This window comes from Saccoglossus kowalevskii, chromosome 1 (assembly GCF_978046115.1).
Source record: "Saccoglossus kowalevskii chromosome 1, keSacKowa6.1, whole genome shotgun sequence".
Classification (NCBI taxonomy): domain Eukaryota; kingdom Metazoa; phylum Hemichordata; class Enteropneusta; family Harrimaniidae; genus Saccoglossus; species Saccoglossus kowalevskii.
The window spans coordinates 17,631,466-17,644,360 of NC_140641.1; the positions used below are offsets into that span (position 1 = coordinate 17,631,466).

General features: G+C 39.0%; 1 protein-coding gene across 1 annotated transcript; it reads right to left on the bottom strand.

Moving 5' to 3' along the window:
- Positions 1-714: 714 nt before the first annotated feature.
- On the bottom strand, positions 715-11,332 carry LOC100313550 (ammonium transporter-like protein). Its single transcript, NM_001168028.1, has 12 exons — positions 11,122-11,332; positions 10,581-10,670; positions 9,415-9,642; positions 8,832-8,917; positions 6,920-7,054; positions 6,203-6,436; positions 5,657-5,795; positions 5,391-5,488; positions 3,660-3,786; positions 3,252-3,416; positions 2,952-2,999; positions 715-2,788 (listed from the first exon to the last, which is right to left on the bottom strand). Exons 1-12 carry the CDS (start codon positions 11,237-11,239, stop codon positions 2,685-2,687), a joined length of 1,572 nt encoding a protein of 523 aa, NP_001161500.1. The 5' UTR covers positions 11,240-11,332; the 3' UTR covers positions 715-2,684.
- Between the last annotated feature and the right edge of the window lie 1,563 nt (positions 11,333-12,895).

Consider the following 12,895-nt stretch of genomic DNA (forward strand, 5'->3'; position numbering starts at 1 on the left):
CTTCAAAAACAAATTGAGAGACTTCATATGAAACACCACCAGATTGACGACATTTTAAAGACCGAATTGCTCAATTTCAATAGAAAAAACGATGACGATTTTGTAACAACGTTAGCTAATGTGTCGCCGAACACAGAACCAGGCGCCGAACAAATTGCTAACTGCGAAGTATCACAAGACGGAACAACAGATGCAGATCACAGAGTTCGGTTGTTGGAAACTGTTACAAATATAGTCAACAACGTATTTGCAGAAGCTACAGGCGACACATCGACCCCCGGTATTACCGAACGTTCGTCACTTACCGAACTCGGCCGCCAGCTCTCCAATATTTTGCTTAACGTAAACGACGACTGTCGCGACAACACCCATTTTTATCTTAACGCCGCCTCGCACACGTACATACGCGAAGAGCTAGTGTTGATTGAGATAAAGCTGTCAGAAAACAAAAAAATGGAAGTGGAATTTTACGAGTTGGTCAAAGAAATATTAGAGGAGGGCGCATTATTGGAAGACCAATTAAACTACGACAAGGAACTGTGTACGGCAACTAAGGAACACATACGTAACGAATTGACGACTACTTTACACAGACTTAAGGTATTGTTCATTTTATTTCGAGATGTGTACATGCTATATACATTTTAACAAGACCACATTTCGTAAGGGAAACCAGTGAACGCTGTATATTGTAATAAATGAAAAAAAACTCACTTTCTAACACCACATTATTTTTATTTTCGGTTTTTATAATATACATACCACATTACAATCTGTATTTAGAAGAATATCGCCTACTTGAATTTTGAGCACATCCGTACAATCCTCTTTCCCTATAAATCACGCCCTCACAGTTGTCGATTTGTACAAAATGCTCACGCGGAATTAATTTAGCAAAATTCGCTTATCAGCAAAAATAGCGACATTCATACAGTACGTCATTTTGACGCCCCGTCACTAGAGGGCGCGATATATAGAAATGAACTGGAATGAACGAGCGTGAAGCTAGCGTCAGATTCAAAACAAAATACGAAACTCAGTCCGAGGGTAGCTTCACGGATTTCTCAAATTGCACAATTGAATGTTATTTCACGACTTGTCATTTCAGGAGTATCCTCTGATTTCGTCGACAATCAGTACACACATTGTTAACGCGAGTGGAGCCATTGAGGAGGTTTGGAACATGGCTGAACGGATCGGACTGTTGCAGGGGTTACGGAAGTGCGAAACACAACTACTGAAAGTGGCTGACAAAATTGAGAGCATTTCGCATAATGACTTGGATATCAGGAACCGTTTAGACAAAATAGAGACACTTTTAGCAAAGTGAGTGATCATGTGATTGTATTATGATTTACGGACACCAGTGTATCGTCGGGATTACGTTTGCACGTCCGAACTTTTTATTAGTCAAAGCCCGTTCAATATGGATAACTTTGATCACTTTTTTGACATTTTTGTTCAGTACTATTGTATTACGATGTATCGCCACGTTGCAAAGTCGATGTAATACACTTGATGTGGTTCATGTTTCAACTTAATGAATACGATACAATTCTTTTATTTCTTAGTGCACGTGGCAACTGTTCGCCTTTACTGGAACAGGAAACACCCGCATCTCTTCCCGTAGTTAGGGTCAACGATATAAATTGGACATTGGAAAGCCAGGAGAACGGTGGCGGTAACGAAATGCTGAATCAACCACATACAACATCATCATTGGAACATCTCGGAAATATAGTATTCAGGTCACTTGCACTACATCTGCTAGAGTTTGTTTTCGGTGTGGACGCTTCTAGTGAAGATGACCGGTGCAAATTACAACCCGAAAACTTAAACAATGGCCCGCATTTGATTACAGGCGATAACTTACAAGTTACAGAGTGGGCACAGCGAGAAGGCGGCGATAGTTGCGTCATAGATACTAGCCCCACTCGCGATAATAAATATAAAATAAGGGAGTTAAATTCTTCGCCAGAACATTTTATAAAAGTTGAGAAATGCGGCGAAAGTTCTGAATTGAAATGTACTACTACTGATAGTAATCGTCTTCCGGAAATGTGTTTTTATGACGCGCGTAGTGAAACTGACACAGTAGGAACGATCCGAGATTTTAAACGGATCTCCGATATTGACACAATACCAATACTTGATCGATACAATGGCACAACACTCAACCCCACCTACTCCCAAAAGTGTGACCAAATAGACGTTTACAGAACCAGATCTTCCAAATGTTTGACATTTCTCGATATATTTGCTATTTTATTGTTCGTAGTGGTTTTCATTCTGATGACAGTGAGCTTCATAGGACCCGGTGACGGATGCCTTGTCTCTAAAGTTTTTGGTCAAATAATTGTCATAGACTTTGCGCAACTTGATCATTTAATGAAAACGTGGAGATATGTATCTATTCGCCATTTTGGTCTTCCGCCTTTATGACTTCTTTTTTATTTTAGTTTATAATAAACACATTTGAAAATTAGATTTAATAATACCATCATTATTCCTTAGTCATTATTTTCGTCTTTGAGAATTGAATGCAAATAAAAAAAACTATACACGACGGGCAAGCTGATCTTGAAGCTGCCGGTCACGGTCACGTGACACACATCAACTTTTCACTTTCGCATTGGTGGAAAGTAAAATTGGCAGTCCGTTGTGTTGGATCGTCTCTGTACTAATTACATGAAAGTTGATACAGTTTCGTCAACCTCTAACTGGTCTGTCGCGTTTTCCACTTCCATATTTACCATCACACCAATTGATCGACAAGTTTTTGGTGAACCTGCAAACAGAAAGTACGGGTACTCGTGAATGGACAGTTATTGTGAATCCGTCGGTTTTCTGTTTTCGCTCGTATTTGTAAATAAAACGTCATGCTGGCGATTATTCGTAATTAATCCGATAACAAAAATGTTTCTCCGAAATATTCTAAATCGTTAAATTACCTTTAACCGGAGTTGTTTCTCTCAAGGTTGGATGGTCCATTACAAGTGCTGTAAGATCGAATAGTACAAAGACATTTAGGCTTAATCTTTTCTATAGAAAGCGCCATTTATCGACGAGGCTCTTTGGTAATGTAAATAGGGAGACCTATCGGAACGTCGCTATTGTTGTATCTGTAGTTGTCAGTTTTTGAGATAATAGCTGTATTTTAAAATTACAAATAACTACAGATCTAACGAAGTCATCGAGTTGAACGACCCATCTAGCGTTCAAGTCACACGCGCTACGCGTGCCTTCCTTACCTTGGTTGTCTATGCCGTTCATACGCACGGTCTCCACGCCACTCACAGGCGAAGTCTCTGTACCGTTCACAGGCGCAGTCAATAAAGTCATCCCCATACTGCCCCATCCATGACCATAGCTCTCGATCGGGTACGCCGGCTCACCGTGCTTTGGAATGTCAAGACCTGGGAAGAAGGAGAAACCGGTGACCGTTATGGCGATGGTGTATGATTACATTGAGAATATCGTTCGTAATTATTGTTTCGACTCATGATCATTGGTGAAATAAATAAAACAACGAGTACTGAAATACGAATTACCGTTAACCATCATTTTGCCATAGGTATCACTATGATTTTATATTTTAACCTTCGAATTTTCGTGGAGGGTCGTCACCTGCAGTTTGTCTCACCAAATGCGTTGCTTACCTTTTAATTCCAGAGTCGCTTCTACTCGTAATATTCCGGCAAACTTCATTACACCAAATAATAGAATGGAAATGATAGCAGTCCAACCCATGATCGCAGCAAGGCCAGCAAAGTTCCATCCAAGTGCCTTGAGTAAAAAAAATCTTATTAAATTAGAAATGTTGTTGTATTCATCTTGACTAATCTGTCAGGAACAGAGACTGCAAGTCCACACGAAACTATCTAGTTAAAGCACCACAATTGTCGCGCCGCGCCGAGTTCAATACAGGTCCCTTGGTATTCAGCCACGCGCAGCCCGACGACTGAAGCGCGTTAACTAGACTATGTGTGCATGGTAGTCAATATATAGCAGTGTATGTCAATACCAAAAATTATCAAACATGCATCCATCATGTTTGTACGAGTCAGACGACCAATGACTTCATCGAAAACACATGCTAACTCCCGTTTCAGGGAGAACCTTTCGTATGTGATCAAGTTGTTAAAGTGAAACTACATGTGAACATCGACTACGGCAGTTTAGCAAATTCATGTGTACACATTGTTTTGCTTCTAGGGTGTGCTAAAATCGTGCAGTCGACTATAGCACGTGTCTTTATGCTAGAATGGTAAAACGTCTACCGTGCAAGCTGTTCGGGAAACGTTTCAGTCAACTGACTGGCATTCAAGCACCAGAATGTTATAATGCAACATTGAGTTCTGATGTGCTACTACCCCAGCTGCCTTAGTCTGTTTTTCCGCTTCGCTACCAAAAATAGAGAAAACAGACGGAAGCAGCTGGGGTTCTATCGTATTGTCATTATAGTTTTTGGCCCTGTGCACACTGTATATATATATACAATAATGGTAGCATTAACCATGGAACTATGGGGTTTATACTTCCATGCATTAACATATAGTGTAACGCTAAAATGGCTACCGTGGCAACACTAACATTCTGGACATTCTAGGTGAACGTGCAACAATGTTTTTGTTTTTGCATGCAGAGGACTGGCACTGTGTCGTTGTCAAGGTCATGTAACGTACAACACCCCTTCATCAAAATCAACCTTTGAGGTGTAACTCCAAGGCATTATTTCACGTGAATGCACATACTACATACATACATGTGTATGAAACACAACTGATCAGCTTAGGCAGTACGAAACGTATTTTCTTCTGTGTCTCGTTGCATTCAATGGTAACGACCACACTGCCCCGCGTATACGTACAGGGGTAAACTTAGACGTTCGAGACAAAAAGAAACACCAGTATTTCAATGTCGACTGGGTTTCTATCGAGTTTGGGAACTCAAGTGTATGCATACGTATAACGTTACCAGGCATCGAGGACATACATAATATTAATAAAGAGATAAAGTATGTATACAACACTCGGGTTTATTTCTAATTACGGTATCCTTTTTAGTAGCCGTGTTGTTATGTACAGGACGTCTGAACCATAAATTATAGAAAGTCTAGTATGATGACGCACGAATTGTTAGGAGACTGCAGGTCTCTTGTGTTTATTTTTAGATATCTACTCAATTTGTCACAGATAAGCCATAGCTCAAACCTACTGTCAATCGTCCCTACTCAAGTAAATTTGTTTATCTTCATCTGAATTACAAGGCAGCAAAGTATTGTGAACAATGGTGAAATACGACCATACTATTCTCAGTGGGGAAAAGTACGGACGTGACATAGGGCTGGACATACTAAATAATCTCGGGCAATAGTGACGTTTACTGACCTCCCATGATAACGGACTTGATATATTGAACACGATACCAGTGTCCACTGCGAGAATCGGCGCCGATAAAACGCCCCACACTCCACCACCCATATGCACTGAAACACAATAATAAGCGAGTTATCGTAAAATATGTTATATACACCGTTTCTCTAAAAACTTCAATTCCAAAATTGCAACAATTCCGTACAGGAATATCGAGAATCTGCAGATTGATGTTTTCGTATTATTTGGAAACACAACAAAGTTTGAAATTGTATGATTACCAGCAACAGCGTCAAGTGGATCATCAATTCCTGCTTTCAGAACAAGCCAGCTGACAACGATGTATATAATACCAGAGAGGACTCCAATGATGGCAGCGCCCCAAGCATAAACACAGCAGCATCCGGCACAAATTGCGACCTGAAGACAACATAAATAAATAAATAAATAAATAAATAAATAAATAAATAAATAAATAAATAAATAAATAAATAAATAAATAAATAAATACTCGAGCGGAGTACAGTAGTTGTGTACTAGTATCCTCGGGGGCGGAGCTACGTCACAAGACGTTCCACGTTGCAAAGACGCGCACCACTGTACATGCATTTCTATGGTCTCTTTTTGCGCTGCTGAAGTAATCCTGAACAACCAAATTCATATATGTTACACACGTAGGGCTAATCTTGTTATACTGTTCAGGGGAGTCTCAACCACCATCCCAAAGTACCGTTTTCTGCGAGTTTTTGGCCTTTGTTTTCACCGCCAGGGTTGCCAAGCGGTGAAAATGCCCGGATGTCCGCGCCCGAGGATATACATAAACCTACCATGCCTGTGAGGGCGCCGTTTATGGTTGTCAGCAAACTCCACTGTCCTCCGCCAGATAATCCCATTCTTCGTATTGTCAAAGATGTTAACGCCGCTAGACTACCAGATATGACGGTATTGACGATAGCTATGGCGACCACATAACCGTCGCCTGGTTGCGATATACTGGCCTGGGATCCTCCATTGAATGCTAAAAATCCGAACATCAGAATGAAGCCGCCCAGAGCAACCAGCTGGTAAAAATCAATACCATAAACAGATGTATAAGTTAATATCGAAGTTCGGAGAAAAGCCATATTGAGAATAGTTTGAGGCAGAGTGAGGCAGACGGTTTTTTTTCAAATAAGTGTCAATTATTTTTTTGTCAAATCACACTCAGCTGGCGTGCACGTGATAACACAATAAATGTGATCTCTTTATTTAGTTTCTAGCCATATTCAAGATGTTTACCACCATATATAGTAAATATCGGTAGATTAATCACATTTATTTCATTATCCCTTGTACGCCAGCTGACTGTGTATCAAAGCGATTGGAGAAATCCTAAACAAAAATACAGTTTCCATGTTTACTGCTACTTTAAGTAGCAGCCATTTTGAATAACACTTATTAATAGGACGTTTCATTAAAATGTACCAAATTTAATGCAAATAACCAAACTTAAAATCTTAAAATAACGGTGACATTTTCAGCTCACTTTCTCCACACATACTTACCGGTACTGTGTGTCCTGATAAGCCAGTGACTGGTTTGCCATTCTCAAATCGACCAATACGAGGTCCAAGAATGACCGCTCCGACCAGTGCAGCCATACCACCCACAACATGGACAACACCACTACCAGCAAAGTCCTACAAGTTGTAAAGATATACGGAATCATTCTCGGTTCATACAGTCTGTCTTCGTCGGCCAGGCAATGGTTCACGTTTCATTCACCCCGGCCACTCAAAGTTCCTTTCAATATTTTGTCGTGTATATATATATATTATAGTGTGTGACTGGAAAAGTACAATGTATGTGTTTTGCTTTTTTATGAAGGAATTGGGACTTGATTAAGTTTGCATCAGATCTTTTTTGATAATAATATGTAGTTCCATATATGTAGTTATTGAATGTCTCTCCTGACGTGTTGGTATGATTGCAAGTGATGACGGTAAATATAATCACTGCTTCGATGTTGAAACACCACATCGATTATAGACAACCTTACTCTAGTCGTTGTGTCTTTAGAAATATTTATACTAGTAAATTCTACATTTCAAACCGAACCGAAAGATTTCTATTTGCTCAGGCTGATTTGGGTTTTTCAAATGATGTCACTGTGCACTGTTTTCGTTGATTGGCTGTTTGGATTCAGCTGCCATTGGAATTTATAAATATTTATAAAGATGAAGAGAATGCTTTTTTTTTGCGTCAGAGTATTCTATTAATACTTACAAATGTATTATATAACGTGATACCCATTTATACAATTCATGGTAATCGTAGTATTCGGCAATTATTAAATACTGACTATGAGCCATCATCAATTGTATATTATGAAACAAATTTATTTGTGTCAAAAGATGGACACGTTATGTAAATGCAAATGAATGCATAGAATGGCCATGAAGAATAGTTACTTCTTTTAAAATTTAGGGTTGTGCTATTTATTCAGATCGATTTATTGTTTTTATATTTATTACACTTGTTTTTTTTTTCTCTTTTTTTGACTACTAGTAAAATACAAGTCTTACTTTTATTGATTTTGTATTACCAAATTCAGTTTTTGATGATGAAATGTTTGGTGAAACCAAAGCCAATATAAAATTATTCCCATCGTTGCTATTGAAACCCTCTTTTCTAATGTTGCTATACCATCTTTTACTTAATCCACCGAGCATAGTAGGGTTTACGGCTTAACTACAATGCTTTAAAAAAATTCTGTATTCTTCAAGTAGTTAATAAAATGTATTGAACGTTTTATTTACATCCGCAACTGGACTGGCTATAATCATTCTATTTTCGGTCTGCCTCTGCATACGCACTGTGTTGTCGTTTTCAGGGTCGTGTACGTATTCACCCGCGGTGACGTCACGGCGATCATTTCGATTGGTCAATGGCAGTTTCAAATTTGTAAATATAATATCATGTTTACAATCTGAAAAATACTGGAAACGGTTTTTCTGAAAGCGCTGTAGTGACAGTAGCCCGAAGTTAAATGTATGTAACCGGTATATAAATATATTCATATTCTTTTGTGAATAACACACGAGAATATGCAAATGAAATCAACAAAAAGCAATGTCCCGTTTGTTTGTGTAGGTTTTCAACCTCAACCATCAAACTTCCAAATTTTAATAAAATTATGAGATGAAATTCCGGATTTCCATCCATTCCATCGCAAGTTAGTCACTTAAAACGCATTGTGAGTCGTCTCACAGCGTGTAAACAATCCGTGTAACATACACGCGTTTTGCAAGTCGCTGGGACTCCTATCGAAGACCACAACGACGTATCGCTTTGATGCGCCACGTCAGAATTAAAAATCGTAAATTGTTTATGTAAATCATGTTTAGATGTGCCCGAACAAAAGACAAAATATCATCATCTCTGCGGTTATTACTAGAGTACAGGTAGATAGCATACCTGATAAGAGATCCCATTCCCGGGTCCAACTAACAGCCATCCGTTATCAGCCCACGCCCAGTGACTCACAACGGGGTACACAAAACCTGGTGAAGTGGGTAGAAATAAATGCTTTACATTGAATATATTAGATAGAAGTACCATTGTCCACCAAACATACCCAACCTTTATATAAATAATGGTACACCAAGAAGACGAGTTACTATGGCAACGGATCAAACTCCATTGTCAAGCAGCTCCTTTCATTGTTATATGTCTGATGACAAATTTGTACTTTCATTTTATTTTTATTATATCATGGTGTAACACGTTTTACTGACATTCCAGGTATTGCAATTACATGTTTACGTGTTGGGACGGATAGATGGTTGAACGAGAATACGTCAGTTAGAAAATGTACTTGGAATTCAATCGCAATTGAACACAATATCCTTGGAATGATTTTATTTTGCATAAATTCTCTATTCTTATAATAATGTATACATTCGGGCCGGTGTGTGCTGCATATGAATACATTTATTATTATTGTTGTTATTTTTTATATAATACACTGATATAATGACGTCACGATGACGTCACCTACCTGTTATAAGAAAACTGTAAATAAGGTATGCGGCAAACTCTGTTCGTTCAGCCATAGCACCAGAGACAATCGTCGCAGCAGTTGCCGCGAACACAAAATGGAAAAACCAATGTGACATTAAAGAACGACTGAAGCCTTCGAAGAAAAAGTGTCTGTACCCGATGAACGCATTGCCTCCCCCGAAAGCAAACGCATAGCCCATGGCCCAGTAGGCAAATGCGCCTAGCCCTGAAATGAAAAAAACAAATCAGGAACATTTTATTTTGCAAGTAAAAACAACCACAATCTGTTGTACGACCCACCACATCGCAACACACTGGGAAGGGAGGGGAGGGGTACTCACATGGAAAAGATAGGCAAAATAGTAGACATGAGCCAGATTTCGAAGAACTAAAATAGTTTTTTGGGCCGATTATGGACAAATAATTATTGACCAATTTTCACCAAAAAATTCTTTTACCCCCCCCCCCAAGTGTTCTTTAGTCATTTGTCATACTAACATTTCAGACCAGTTCGGTAGACTACCTGTCATTGTTTGGGTACTCTTTCATTGCGACTACCTGTGGCGAAGTTGCAGCACTCATTACGCGCAAGTGGTAGACATTAACATGTATTGTCCGTGTTGTTTTCGAAGCTAACCTTCCTAATTTATATCCATCTGTCCGAACTAAATCAATTTTAATTAAGACTTATTATTCATGTCCAGGGCCACGTACATTCATCATTGGTTCTTTGAATAGACTTGCGTGCATTGCAATTAGTCTCCCAATCAATCACAGTCACACACTCATGCGGAGTGATACATTGTTAGGTTCGTAGGTAGTCAAAGAACTTTACCTACAATCCGGTCAATAATAACGAAATCACAGATCGTTTGTGAATATTGACAGTTATATGCGCTGAAATGTGCGCACATGCCCATTATGCAGGTGTAGTACCTTTTATCCGTGCAATTATTTTGTTTTCGCATGAAATATTAAAAAAACCAAAAGCACTAATAAAAGTTGAAATTAATTAAACATAACAAAGTCTGTGACTGCTGTAAACAACATGCATGTCTATTCAAAACAAGTTATAACTGTTATTCATCTCATTAACATTAGAAAAGCTCGTAATCTCGAGCCATATGTCACCAGCAATCAAGGGCAACGCCGGACAATACTTACATACATCAAGAACGTTCTTGATTAATATATTCGTTGTATTTTTACTTCTAACAGAGCCTGCTTCCAAGAAGGCGAACCCACATTGCATAACTACAGAAAAGATGAATTATTCAAGGTTATTTCGGGATGAATGGATCGATGTATTCTAACAAAGAGCTCCCTGACCGTATGTTACAATGGACCATAGACTAATTCATTTCAATACATAATTTCATTGCAATGGTCAGCTACATTTTATAATGGCGTTTCACGCTAAATTACGATCGTTTTTCGAATTACGACAAAGTTAAAATATTTGTCATACTGTGGTACAATGCAACAATGTAGTATGTTAAGTATCGATTCACATACAGGTGCGTACTCCATGTACTACACATCAGTTGTATAACCACCGTGACTACGACCACAATCTCTGTGAAAATTCGCTAGTTTTTTTTTTTTTTTTAAATTTCGTATCCAGTGGTTGAAAGAGAAAATCTCAAATAGTACATATGTCTCTCATCGCTGGATACATTACAATTCAATAGATATTGATACTTACAGAAAACTAGACATGCCATTACCAATAGAAAAAACTGATCAGCGTTGATCTGTAGGGCGGACAAGTTCGCAGAAACGCTCTCAAGCTCAATCCCCAACACAGTCATGTTCGTATCCATAGTAAACAGTATTTTTTCCAGAACTTAATTTTCATAAAATGTATCGAACCACGAGGGCAGTTGGAAACAGTAGTCTTAAATAGTCAGATGCCGGTACCTTTCTGACGATAAAGTACACCGTGCCCATCAATGATTTTGTATCACCGGACGATTACATTCTTTTTTAAGGAGGGACGGTTACAGTAACTATGTGTCGTCGCTGTGACTATTGGTGTGCCACTGTGTGTTTGCAATCGTTGCTTCAAAATTAGTGATATTTCTAAGTATACGAGCAGCCGATGCCGAATATTCAAACACCGATACATTGCCAAAAACAATAATAATGTTGTTAAGTCCTCGGGTGCATAGCCTTCCAACCTCTAGTATAATGGTTTGATCTACCAGGTCATTCTTTTGTTAGTGACGCGGGAAATCCTGGATAATTCATTGATGTCACTTTCTCTACGCGTGGACAACTGAGTGGATTCGGCGTGTTTAAAAGTATGCCCGGTGCATGCCTGAAGAAGTTGGATGAGTGGCGAGCAAAATTTTGCTCACCAATTCACGTAAGAAACCATTGTCGTAAACGATGAACAAATGTATTCATTGAAGAAGATTGAGAGTTGAGTATTTGAAATCGATGGGGGGGGGGGGTCGCACATTTAATTCCCAGAAACTGTTTGTTTACTCTTTATTTGTTTTCAATTTAGCTTTATAGAGTGACTGTGTTTATATGTATTTCCATAGTTCATACCACGTTTTAAAGAACTCACTGACTTTGAAGCGGGGATGTCGTCACCTGCGCGTGCGTCAGATGGCCATAGCGTGTCATTGTTTACAAACACGCGTCCACCCATGAGCCTTTGCGTTTTTAGCGTGTGTTGTTATCGTCGCTTGGGACTCAATTCCCGCGCGTGCGCAGGGGACGACCCTCCCGCTTTAAAATAGTAATATTAAATACTGACTCTTCTGCATCCCCCTTTAAATTGAAATATGGGCCATTATATTGTTCAAGAAGATATTTTGTTCTACTACGACTGGGTTTCTTTATCAGTTTGGTGACCAAATTCTGCTGACCGATTTTCCCCATCATTTACCTACACTCATGTCGAAACAATTTGACATAAAACAAATTCATCGGGCATACAATACAATTCTAAGCAGCACAAATTAAGGGTACTTGGAAATGGGTTTATCATTCATTTTCATTAAAATCGGTGAGGACATTGTTTATCTTATCTATATCAAGTTACGTCATTGAGGTTTTAGTGTGCTTGACCGACACCATGACTGTATTAATATATACCGCCGTTGAGCTTCAAGCTGCCTTGCAACTCGCACCTACCTTGCCGATTGCAACAGTGCTCGGAATACCACGTCTCATCCTTACCCCAAAACACGTTTTCTAAGAACCCCTATTCAAAGCATTTCAGGGTGTAAATGACCTAAGCCCATAAGGAAACGTTAAACTTGGTGGAATTTATATTGATCGTTGCTTATTTCACATTATGTATTGTCGAATATTTTTTCAACATTTCGCGTTTTTCACAGTGCGTTAATACACATTGTTAGCAGCGGCGACATTTGCCTCGCTTCCAATATGTCACCTTCGCACGGTCACCTTCACGCGGTCAAACCTGGTGATCTTATTCAATAACACCGCTGTGTCTCTCATCG